General features: G+C 42.4%; 1 protein-coding gene across 2 annotated transcripts in view; it reads left to right on the top strand.

The window, feature by feature from the left end:
• The window catches only part of LOC149324100 (glial cell line-derived neurotrophic factor-like), a 38,128-nt gene extending 24,988 nt beyond the window's left edge, over nt 1–13,140 (top strand). For both annotated transcript variants that reach the window (XM_089513282.1, XM_089513286.1), the window contains exon 3: nt 12,514–13,140. In XM_089513282.1, coding sequence (XP_089369408.1) covers nt 12,514–13,007 — 494 coding nt within the window. In that variant the 3' untranslated portion in view covers nt 13,008–13,140. The remainder of the gene's footprint in view (nt 1–12,513) is intronic.
• Nucleotides 13,141–13,547: the final 407 nt, after the last annotated feature.

Consider the following 13,547-nt stretch of genomic DNA (forward strand, 5'->3'; position numbering starts at 1 on the left):
TTCTGGGCTAGTAAACCAGAGAGAAGGCCTGCACAGAGCATAAGGAAAGGAAGTAAGTAGGCAGGAGTACAAATTGCAGTAAATCAGGATCTCAAGCATCCTCATCCACATAGACTCACTCTCTGTTCCGCAGGCCACCCATGGCCTTTGTAGCATATAGGGCACTGTGCTCCCAGGGTGGTTTTGTTGTTGTTGCAAAGTATACACAGTAGTCTCCACTATTGCTTTCCTTGAGAGGATTCTCAGGCTCCTTTAGCCTCTTCAGCATCTTCCCAGCAGATGCAAAACCACATTTGCATTCTTCCTTTTTCTGCCTTGTCTGTTCCTCTTTCTTTTTCTTCCCGCAGGAATCTTTCCTGGGTTTCCCTCTTCACATTTTGGAAGGAAGCCATTTTTTTTCTTCCAGGAATGATGAAAATTGGCCAAATGATTTAACTTTCACTATTCCTGTCTCTTCCCATCCCATTCACCCTCTTCTCAGTGCATAATACGTACATGGTTGAGTCACTGGCGAGTGCCTGTCTGTGTTCTGTTGAAACCCTTACAGAAAAGGAGGTTGTATATATTTTCAAATTTCTCTTTGGTAACTACAGCTGGCCATGTGAAGACACAAGGACTTAGCCAAGGGAGGGGTCCAGGGGGTCCAGACCCCCCCCTTCCGTTATATACAATGAATGGTGTGTGCCACTGCGCCGCCATACCCAAACCCCATTATAATGGTGGCACTTAGTCTGGACCCCCCCTTCCCAAAATCCTGGCTACGTCCCTGGAAGACATCATTGAGCTACAGTAGCCTCCCACCACCCTTATTGGCATCCCATGCCTGATGAATTACTGAAATCTGCTGGGTTCCTCCAGAGGTCTCAATGGATGATGTAACCATTGTTTCCAGCTACAGGGGCCTAGCCAGATACTTCTCCAATTCTCCCTCTGCTTTCTACCAGCCACAGAATGACCATGGGAAGAGGACTGCAGTGGCTCACCAATAAATCCAGGGGAGGCCAGGGATAAGTCAGGTCATTGCAGAAGGTGGAAGGGAATACCAAGCTCCACAAGAGCCCCCCAGAAATAATAATAATAATAATAATAATAATAATAATAATAATAATAATAATATATTTATGTTTCCCCACCTCTCCCAATGGATCGAAGTGGGGTTACAGACTACTTGAAATTGTACAAAACACACAGTACAGTACAATTCACACACATGTAAACCATTAAAACCATTAATTCCTTAAAAACATCAACAATTACCAATTAATAAAATCAACAGACATAAGACGACAGAAAATTCTTGGTCATGTCATATCAGGGGGGTATGCTCGACGGAAAAGTTCCATTTTAACTGCCTTTCTGAGTGACTCCAGGGAGGTTATCAAGCGAATCTCCTCTGCGAGGCTATTCCACAATCTTGGAGCCGCTGTAGTAAAGGCCCTTTGCAAGGTTGACACATATTTAGTAGACATTGTTTCCATTAATTTTTTCCCTGGTGTTCTAAGGGTGCGGGGCGGATTATATAGGGAGATGCTATTCCACAAGTAACCTGGGCCCAAGCCATATAGTGCTTTAAAGGTAATAACCAACACCTTGTACTGTGCCCGGAAGCGAATGGGAAGCCAATGAAGATCTTTCAAGATAGATGTTATATGGTCAAACCTAGATGAACCGGTGACCAATCTGGCTGCCATATTTTGTACTAATTGAAGCCTCCGAACTTGGTACAAGGGTAGCCCCATGTAGAGCGCATTACAGAAATCTAACCAAGAGATTACCAGAGCATGTACCACAGTTTCAAGGTCCCTTCGGTCTAGGTAGGGTTGCAGTTGACGTATCAGCCGAAGCTGATAGCAAGCACTTCTGGCCGTCGCATCTACCTGAGATGTCAATTGCAGGGATGAGTCCAGAAGTACTCCTAGACTGCGAACTTTGTCCTTCAGGGGAAGTGTGACCCCATCCAGGACAGGTTGGCAAAATTCCTTCCTTAGACCTGAGGGACCTATCACCAGTACTTCCGTTTTCTCTGGATTCAATCTGAGTCTGTTTTCCCTCATCCAGCCCATTACCGACTCTAGGCAGGCATTCAGAGGGGAGATGCCATCCTTCGACACAGTCGGAGACATAGAGAAACATATTTGGGTGTCATCAGCATATTGATAACACCACGCCCCATATCTCCGAATGATCTCTCCCAGTGGTTTCATGTAAATGTTAAATAGCATGGGAGACAGAATGGCACCTTGGGGGACGCCAGATGTCAGCTCCCTCTTAGAGGAGCAGCTGTCTCCCAGCTTCACCATCTGGAATCTACCTGAGAGGTAGGATCGGAACCACTGGAGTGCTGTGCCCCCGATACCCAGCTCCCTCAGGCATTCCAGAAGGATACCATGGTCGATGGTATCGAAAGCCGCTGAGATATCCAAGAGCACCAACAAGGCCACACTTCCCCTGTCGATGCCCAGACGGAGATCAAATGACATGCACAGCCATAAGGTCACTTACTCCTATGTGTCCCACTAATGGGAAGCTAGTTACATTACTGCATGTGGCTTTTTAACTATAAGTACACAAAGAAAGGAGAAGTTTTGGCTTCCAATCTGTAGCTGCCCTGTCCCCCACCCATCTCTTCATTCACAGGGGAAAACCCTTGAATGGCCTGGCAATCATGCAGCTCCCCGAGTGCGAAATGTCACTCCCGGGGCAGTTGTGTGATTGCCAGGCATGTGGTATCAGTGTCATTTTCTTTCCCCTTTTTTTCTACTTAAAGCATCAGTTGGGTCAGCAGAGCTCTGGAATTGCACTAAAGGAGAGCATAGTGGGATGCAGATGAAAGTGGTGCTATAATAGCTGCCTGGAAAGCAGCATGTTCTTATTTTATTTTTACTTGGGTGACTGCTGTGAGAAAGGGACTTGTGCGGAAGAGCCCTATGTCTCTTGTACTTGCATAGTGCACTTTTTTGCCATGGTCTGTAGGTGACCAGTGGAGAGCTGCTAGAGAAAACAGCTTTTCCAGCTTCTGTGCCACTTCATGGTTGACAGGGCATCTTCATCTCCTGATAGAGATTGCTGTTGTGCCTCCCTTTGACTGGCAATAGACACATCGAAGCCTTACATATAAGGCTTGGCCAGGACAGAGGCAAACAGCTGTAGCATGATCAAAGCAGGCCCAGCTGTTCTTGTTCCATCCTCAGCTTGTATAGCTAAGTCAGGCTGGAGTCCAGGGTTGAAGGAACATAGGACACCATCTGTGGGAGATATCTCCCCTGGCTCTGATCCCCTGGTATTGATTCTTGTGATTTCTGGCCATGGATTTTCTGCACTATCATTCTGTGCCTCCATCCACCTGGTTTGGCTTTTGATCTCTGGACTGTTTGAATTCCTGCTAGTGGCATTCCTGAGTTATTTAAAACAGTTTTCTCTGCTGCGACAACAGCCATTTTATCCCGTTGCTACTATTGCTGCACCATCTACACCAGCATAATTACACCATTCGACAGGATTGTGGTCTTTCGTAATAAGATCTGAATGACATAAGGACCTTCTTATTGTGTTTTTTAATGCACAATTAATTAGTGCCCATTTTTGTTTTTGTGTGCCTTCAAGTCATTTCCAATTTGTGGACAACGTAAGGTGAACCTATCATGGGGTTTTCTTGGCAAGATTTGTTCAGAAGAGGTTTGCCCATTGCCTTTCCTTGAGGCTGAGAGTATGTGACTTGCCCATGGTCAGCCAGTGGGTTTCATGGCCAAGTGGGAATTGAACCCTGGTCTCCAGAGTTGTAGGCCAACACTCAAACCACTACATCATTTCATTTCTATACTGTCCTCTTGACAGCTGAAGTTATGTGGTTAAATTATAATTGGGACATATTTTTATCATCATCATCATCTCATTCTTCATTTTTCACACATCACTCTGGCTGGTAGAATTTAGGATAAGAAAGAAAGGCTAGTGAAGGTGTGAAAAATAATGACTTTAAAAGATTTGAGTCATAGAATCATAGAATCGTAGAGTTGAAAGAGACCACAAGGGCCATCCAGTCCAACCCCCTGCCATGCAGGAAATCCAAATCAAAGCATCTCCAACAGATGGCCATCCAGCTTCTGCTTGAAGACCTCCAAGGAAGGAGACTCCACTACACTCCGGGGGAGTTTGTTCCACTGTCGAACAGCCCTTACTGTCAGAAAGTTTGTATGTGATGCTATAACTTGCTTTCCATCCAGTCAGGCTTTGGTTTGTTTCTTTGTCTCTGGAACCTGTTATTCCCCAGAAGGTTGTAGACATATGTGTATAATGGGTGTGTGCACACATATGTGAATTAGCAAAACATTTTCTGAAGGAGTGATTTCTCGATTTATCTCAGTGTGGGATGACTAAAGACTGGTTTGCTATTTTGAAGGGCATGTCTGTGGAAAGTTTTTTTATTTTTGTTTTAATCACATGAAGTACTGTTTCTGTCTGCACTTTTTATTCTGCACTGAGTGAGCTTAGAAGGTATCCTGTCAGTTATTGGCTGCTGCCATCTAGTCAGTAAAAGTTGATCACAAACAGTCACACATGTTCCCAATTCTCCTTTCCCTCTGCATGTTGTTGAATATGTATTATTGTGTCCATAATGAGATTCAGGCCATGTTTTGCCTCTGGCCAGGATACTCCAGGGGCAGCCTAGAGTATCCTGGAACCAAAACTGCCCTGATCTGCCCCCATTACCTCTGTTCTTGTGCTACCATGGCTGTCTACATAGGCATCCCACAGGGCCACCCAGTGCATCCACCATGGTGACAGGTTTTCCACTTCTGAGGCCAGAACAAGCCACCCAGCAATGGTCAGATGCTGGGCACCTTGTTCTGATTTCAGAATAAGTGACCCATGGGACTGGCGGATGCACTCAGTGGCCAATACAGCTGCCACAGTGCAGGAACTAAGGGCTCTGAATCTTCCTGCAAAATCCGGAGCAATAGGTAAGGGTTTCTTTACTCCTTTTTAAGTATGTTAAACCCTGGTTCTGGTGGAGAACATGCCAGATGTTATCCGGAGTGCTCACACCAGAACCAGGGTTTGGGCTGTGTGTCATCTGAACAGGGTGACATCAGAACAGGGAGGAAATGGACCTTTTGGCCCATATAGACAAGGCCTCAGACCCTATGAGTTATAACAGAAGCACAATTTTGACAAGCAGGTGGTCTTACTGAGCCCCACCCACCCCCCCACTGCTTTACAATGTCTCTCTAGTGAACATGTCAGATTTTTCCAGTCAAGAAAGAAAATCTTACTGTTACATTGCAGATCTTTTGAGACTCAATTTATAGCTCTACCTAGGTTATACCTATGTTGTCCTATCACATCATTGTGTTAAAACCAGGGTAGCCCAGAACATCTCCTTGTATAAACATTCTTGAAAATACACAGATACTGTCTGTGGAAAGCCACCAGAAATATAGGGTCTCTGATCTTGTATTCCTATGTCAACATGGCTTGGTCATCTTATAGATGACTAAACTGCCACTAAACTGCTATTTTCTGCAACATCGAACTCTCAGATTTTGCAAAATAATCAGATTTTGGATTACTGTGTAGGTGTTCCAAATTATTTGTAGGCTGAGCCTACTTATTCAAAAGTAACATTTATGGTTCATAATCTTGACTGCAGAATTCTGGATGCATTATAAAATGTGGGTATAAGGTATAAACAAATTTAATTGAACCATTCTTACCCTGGAACATATGTAGAATTCTTGTGCGGAGAAGAGACAGACAGATGGCAGCATTTCCTACAAGTGCTTCATCTGCCTTCTCTTTTGTGCCATGCATAGGTAGCATGCCATCCAATGTTTGCATGTTGGTGGAAAAATAAAGCATGTGCCTCAAAAGTAGGGGTAATTGCATGGAAGAGCAGGTCTGGCACACAGCGGTAGTCAATGTCTGCTTATGGCATGACAGGTACAGCTGGTGAAAGGTGCATGTTTGTGCAGCATTCTGGCCTATGTGCAGAGAACCGCCAGAAATGGTGCTGATCAGCTCTTTGGCACGTGGAGACCGAACTAAATCCAGCGCTTCCACTCCCCCAAATAGCTGACTGGCACTCTCGGCAATTTCCTGACACGCAGCCCCAGCAGCTGGATCAAGGGAAAGAACTGCATGCGCAGCACCCGTTTGCCCCCATGATTCCTTCTCCAACTAGGGATATGCTTCCACATGGGTACGCCCCATAGTTGTTTGATCGGGCAGATAAAAATACCCTACTCACTTCCGGAGTGAGATACTGCTTATGTTTAGAAAAGTAAGCTTCAAAGTGAGGATTTGAACTTCGGTTTCCAATATCCACATTCAATATGCTTTATGTACTTTTGTTTAAATCCAGGTCTGCCCCAGTTATATCCAAAGCCATTTTTAGAGCAAAGGGGACACATGGATTGGGTGGGCTAAATTTCCCTCTCTCTCTTACAGCCTTGTCTTTTCTAGCATAATTTATCACTCAATTGAGGTCTGATACCTGGAGATAAATGGGAAGCACTGGAAGACTTCAGCTTCTCTCACCTGTGTCTCTTTTTTCCTCTTAAAAGGCACATCTTCCATTGTAATCACATTTCATATACAGTTGGGGGTAGTTCTAGATTTTTTTTAAAAATCTGCTGTTAAATGTAGATTGAGGGTTAAACATGAACCATGTAAATGTACACTTCCCTGTTTTATTATTTTTGTTTAAAATAAGGGTCAGTTATGCAGAACTGTGACCTTTTATTTAATTTACATGGTGTTCTAAAAGTGCAAAGAACTATACTGGCTTTATCACAACCATAATGTAATGGCTACTACCAATTAACTGATAGAGATTTTAAGTTCATCAACAGCTTTGGCTTTGCACCCAAATCTTTTAGACTTTAAGTTTCCCACACCACCTGCACTATTTTATATCCACATGAAAAGTTGCATGAGATTTTGTGCATGTGTGTCCCAGCAATGTGAATTTTTGTGGGGGTTTTGCCTAGTACACATAAAATTGCAAGCAAAATTTTTAATGTTATTTTCACCAATGCGTGTATTTTCATCTGTAGCATCCCCTCCAAAATGTAAATGTTTGTGCACATTGTTAGTTTGAAGAATTCCATTACAATACTGTTATTTGGAAAAGAGTGAAATTTGAAGCATGACATGGAACCTTATCGCACTCACAGTTTTCTCGTTCCGTTCCTGTTGACAAGGCGGACAGATCAGGAAACGGGCTGACGACGAATGATATCTCATTAAGTCTTCTTAGCGTTATGTGAACGCGAAAAGAATGATCGCTATCGCACACCGCTAATGGAGAAAATGGCCTGTTGTCGTTTTTGGACCTCGCTGTGAACGGATATCACCGCACAGCCAGGGCCCATCCCGATGACGCCCCGACCACCCCCTGTCTTTGCGCATGCGCAGTTTACAAAGAAAATTGTGCGCGGTTTTCAAAGGGAGCTTGGGGCATTTTCGTTCCCTGTGTGTTCTATCCTAATATGGATTCTCATGTGTTGGTCCTTCTCCATACCATCTCCCGTTACCTGATAATGGAGCAGGAACGGAGAAGAAGGAGGACACTTATGTATAATTAAGGCATACCTACCTTTGTGTTGCCATAATTGTCCTCTATTACCAATAATAAAATGTAGGACAAAATGTAGAACAAACTGTAGGACAAATACAGCACAAAACTAAGCCCAAAATGTAGGATGCTTCAGAAAAAGGTCCAACATTTTTGGCTTACTTTTGTCCTACATTTGTCCTACAGTTTGGTCTAAAATTTGTTCTACATTTTCTCAATGGTAAAAGAGGACAATTATTCCAAACCTACCATACCTACCTGAAATCTTTTTCTGGTATCAAAAACTGTTTCCTGCTTTATTTTTCATGTAGAGACATGTCTAGATGTTCTATAATTTTGAGGAATGAAAGTCGTTAAAACATCTTGCAAGGGAACCTGGTAAAGGAAAGATATCATGATGGCCCATCATAACTGTAGGGATCGGACGGGGATGCAATTGGAACGCCTAGGATATTGCACACAGAGGATTTTCCATTCTCATAATGTTTACTGGTGAGGGAGGACAGAAGAGAATCGTCGGGGACATTTTACGTGAACGGAACAGAACGGGAACCCATTGCAAATGTCTCGGTAACGAGGCTATGCGATAAAATCCGTTACGTTCCATTACCATTGAGACCTCGGAACGTTTACAAACATGTGTGCGATAAACTCCATGGGTTCAGTCCATAAGCCCATCCAAAAGTACAAAACCCAGTAATTCTGACCCTTCCCAATGCATGATTGTACTAACTGCTGTATATCTAGAATTTTAAAATAGCCTATTGTTTTTTTTTCTCCTCTTATCTGACCAGTCTTAGCTTGAGGCTTCATAGAAGAGGAGAGGTGTCTGAAACAATACTAGGAAAACAACTTAAGCTATATGAGGTTCTGTTTTATTTTTACAGTACCTGTAAGTAGATCACGTATCAGACATATCAGGATATCTTAACATTTCGCCTTGATAAGAAAGGAAAAGAGAGAAAGAGAGAGATGACCCTGGTGACAGTGTCACATTTTGCAGGAATTCTAAGTTATAGGAAAGTCTATTCTCTCTCGTTCTTCTTTGGAAAGGCAGCAAGTAAAATAATGAACCAGAACAGTCATTAATCATTTAAAGATTATTTGACCTCCACAACTTTGATGTTACACTTCATTAATGAGTGCTGCTAATGGGTTTCCATTTCATCAGGGCCTTGTACATTTTGCTGTGAACACTGTAGTTAGTTTTAGATATCACTTTTAATTGTTATTCCTGTTAACATTTCAGCAGCTGATGAATAAACTGTGGGGCCTTTTTAATAGCCACAATTACTGCAAAGGGTCTGTGTGGCCCATCATTATCAACTTCGTAATTCACCTAGCTTTTGGAAACAAGGTAGTCAAGAATGTAGAGAGCAAACAGTTGAGTGGAGTGAGTCGACGAGAGCATTGTGACTTCTTCAGTAGGAAACTTCACTGACTGCCAATATGTTTGGGAGCATAATTCAAAATTCAAAGACCTATACTAGACTGCAGCATGGTGTAGTGGTTTGAGTGTTGGGCATTGGGAGACCAAGGTTCAAATCCCCTCTCAGCCATTGAAACCCACCCTATGATAGGGTCTTAGGGTTGCCATAAGTCAGAAATGACTTGAAAGGATACAACAACAACAAAAAGGCTGGACTTAGGATCCCATAACTTTTTGAGAGTTGCATTTATGGTTGTTACTACCAAATGTGACACCCCTCCCCGCAAAAATACCTCTTAAGCCAAGGATTACCCCAGTTGAAGGGTTTTTGAGGCACCGCATATTGAGGTGCTGCAAAATGACAACTGTACTGCTCTCCCAATTTCAGAGCATGTTGAGACAAGCAGCTGCAGCAGAACCCCAAGGAGTCTCTCCAGTTGCCCATCTCAAGAGGCCCTGCAACCAGGAAAGTGCTGCAGACATTGCTTCCCAGCACTGTAGTTGGCAGTGCCATGGAAACCCTTCAGTTGGGGTGCTGCCTAGTTTACAAGATATGGATTTGATGGTGAGGAGTCACATTGGCAGCAATAGCAAAGGAACTATACTGTTGTAGCAGTGCCTTCAGATGCAGGATCTTGGCCTGTATTTTTCCAGTTTTTAAGAATTTAAGAGTAGACTTTCTTTCAGTGCCACCACCATTTGAAGACATGTCTGATGGGTACTTGAGAGTGGTCCTGTGGTGTTAATTCCCATACTCTGGGATTCCCTGTAAATGGAGGCTATATTCATCCTGTGTGTGTCATCTGGCAGCCAAAGACATTTCTATACTGTGAGGCTTTTGGTATCTCAGCTAGTCTGTTTTTACTGTGGGTTTACTGTAACTGGGTATTGCTTCTGTCTTTTGATATGTTTTTTATTTCTGTTTTTGGTCAATTGGCTTTTATGATCAAATCAAACTTTTATTATTACTTGTGTATTAGTGTTGTTGGCCTCTTGGACACCTTTTCTTTTTATTTAGTGGAAATGCAAGGTATGCATTTTATATCTGTATCTCTCTATAAAGGAGTGTTCTTCTTTCATACTATACCATGTGGAAAGATCAAATACCAAGAACAGTTCATAATGACTGCACAGATCTCCAAAGGCCAATGTCTGAAGAATATCTAATTATATTGCATGGAGAAGGAGATTATTTTTCCCCTCACAAGGCCTCCTGAAAGGAATGAGAGATGCCCAAGATTATTTTAGCAATTACATGTTGAAAAAGGAAGGGGGGGTCCAAACCTGTCTACTTCATAAATTATGGTAAACAGTTTTATTCTTTTCAGAAGTAAGGTTGCTTTAGAAAATAGCTCTTAATAAATTACTATTTGAAATGAGCTGAAACTCACTTGAGAGACTAGTAAATAGATTGAAACTGAGCTGTCTGTCGGATTTTGTACTTTCTGAATTCTGTGAAACAGTTCCTCACTATTTAAATGAGGATTGGGGAAACTTCCAGAGGTTCCGTCCCTGGAATCTTGGGAAGTGACACCCACCTCTGACAAACACACTTTCAAATGCTTGTTTTGAGCAAATACATGTATGTACCATATGTATTTTGAAAGAAAGTGCAAATTTAAATATATTCAATATACAAATAAAGTCATCCCTCCCAATTTGTGGTCTTGCCATTCATGTCCCTTGGTCTTTCGTGGATGGCAAGCTGGGAGGGACATAATGGCGCCCACACCCAAGGCACCTCCCCATTGCAATCAATGAGGCTCCAATATTGATGATTTTCCCAATTCGTGGTGGGGAGGGTCTGAAACGGATCCCCTGTGAATCAGAAGGGATGACTGTAAATATATATGTATATATTAAAAAGATTGCTGTGGCAATGGGATAGAATGATGGCCAAGAATATGAATTAAATTCAAACCAGAAATAAGTAGCTTTCCCCAGCCCTATTCAGGAGTGACTTATTCCAACATTCCTACATTTGCTGGGATGCTGGATAAACAGACAGACTGGTCATTTGCACAAAAACAGACTGGATTACTTTAACTGGTACTATAGTAACTCAGTAGAGAAGCATGAAATCAGGGCCAGTTCAGACTGATGAACATGTTTAATTTCACTAATAAATCTTAATTTTTTGCAACACCTTTTACTGTGGGCCCTCGGTATCCGGTGGGGGTTTGGTTCCAGGACCCCCATGGATACTAAAATCCATTGATTGTCCTGTCATATAAAGTGGCATAGTAAGATGGTGTCCATTATATAAAATAACAGAATCAAGGTTGGCTATTTGGAATTTATATACTTTTGGAATATTTTCAAACCGTGGATAGTTGATTCCATGGAGGAAGAATCCATAGATATGGAAGGCCGGCTGTATAATCTTTGCAGTGACAGCAAAGAAAGGCAAAATAATTCCCAGTTTTGAAATATAGAAGAAATAATGCCTTAAATCATTATAAATTTGATCATTCATCTATAAACTATTTGATCATAAACCCTCAAATAGTTGTAATGTTAATAGGGCAACTTAGGCAGACATCCCCTTGGGAAGTTACATCATTATAAAGCAACTTACAGTTGTGTAAAGGTGTTGTGCAATATCTGTAATTAAAGCAGAAAAGGGGAGGCAGTAACAACTTCACTCAGACTATTGCACCAGCAGACCCATCAGGGTGGCCATTGCATAGCATGTTCCAATACACAGTGGGAACCCCCATTGTAGAATGTAACATCTTGCACAGTGGAAACCTCCACTGAGCAACAGGACATTCTGGACAATGGGAGCTCCGCTGTGTATCATCAAAATTCACTAGCATGGTTGTGCATCATATCAGCAATGGCACCTCCATCACTGTAAATTTATGCATCATAACCTCTAATGCAGGAACTCAGCCTTTGCTTTGTTTAGAGCATAACTTAATTTAAACTTGAAATCATTATCATTCCAAAACTAAGCAATGCAGCAGTAATTTGAAACTATTTTAAATATATTAAAAATACTTGGGAATAATTTTACATCACTTAGATATGTTGGCTCGCATCCTGTTAATGACTTGCATGCCTTGTTACTGACCATTTGCAATAAACAAACTCCCCCACAGCCTTCCTCCTCACAATGTCAGTTTACTGGATGATGGGGAGTGGCAGAAAACCATCTAGCTGTGTTCCTATAGCAGGCTCAGAGCACTGGTGTCATCCTCCAAGACCGTAGAGGGTTTCTTAAGATGCCTTATCACTGTGCAACCAGTGATAAGAACATAGCTAGACACTTCTCTGCTGTTCCTGTGGTCTCCACCAGCTAGTAAATTGATATTTTGGGGTAGGGGGCAGAGCAGCTGGAAGACAAGGCTTGGGGTGTGTGAGAGGGGAGATGTTTCATAGTTCTGCCTGTGAAATATGTGTCCCAGTTCAAGAGCTCAGTCACTGTTCGATCAGAGAAGTGGTATAGAACTTGATTGTGTAATAAATAAATAAATAAAATTTCCTTTCTCTCTCTCTAAAACAGCTAATATGCCTGAGGATTATCCCAACCAGTTTGGTGATGTAGTGGATTTTATTCAAGCCACTATAAAAAGACTGAAGCGGTCACCAGATAAACCAACTCCTTTTTTCTCTAAACGGGAAAGAAACAGACAAAATACAGCCAAGAAGAGTAATAATTCCATCAGCAGAAAGGGACGAAGAAGTCAAAAGGTCAAAAATCGAGATTGTGTCTTAACTGAGATACACTTAAATGTGACTGACTTGGGGTTGGGATATGCAACCAAAGAAGAGCTGATTTTTCGATATTGCAGTGGCTCATGTGAGTCTTCCTCAACCCTGTATGACCAAATTTTAAACAATTTAACCCGAAACAGAAAGTTGGTCAGTGACAAAATCAGACCACAGCCTTGTTGCAGACCCATTGCTTTTGATGATGATGTTTCATTTTTGGACGATGACCTATCAACGTACCATATACTGCAGAAACATTCCGCTAAAAAATGTGGATGCGTCTGACGTCCTTTGTGTTTGGACACTGCTATGATATTGCATTCCTGCTAAAATGGCAAAGAAGGGACCAAAGCTCCCCAGAAGATAGAATGGTGGCTCTGAATGAAGGAAGAGGACCAAGCATACAAGAGAACAGCAGTTGCGGGAGCTTGGTTGATTGAAATCCAGTACAGGATTTTTGGAGAAGATACAACTGTTGGAGGTTTATCACACACTAAAGTCCTACTGGGATAGACTCAGGATCTTAAAACTCAAAAATTGATCCTATCACATTGCCCCCTTCCTGGGCAGTAGGCAGCCCATATGCAGCCGCGGCAGCGCATATACAATCTAGGTTTCTTTTGCAGCTCTTCAAAGAATGGAAAAATCCCATTCTTGAAAAGGTGCCGGAGAAGCCTGGGTTCCATATGGACTGCCTACTGCCCGGGAACAGGCTGTGCGATAGGATCTGGTTTTTGAGTTTAGATCTCGCCTCTATCCCAGCGGGACTTCAGTGTCGGTGTATGATAATCTCCTTTTTTTCTACAGGAAAGCAAATAGACATCC

Source organism: Sceloporus occidentalis, unplaced genomic scaffold (genome assembly GCF_023333645.1).
Source record: "Sceloporus occidentalis isolate IW3139 unplaced genomic scaffold, rSceOcc1.0.p SCAF_1, whole genome shotgun sequence".
Taxonomy (NCBI): domain Eukaryota; kingdom Metazoa; phylum Chordata; class Lepidosauria; order Squamata; family Phrynosomatidae; genus Sceloporus; species Sceloporus occidentalis.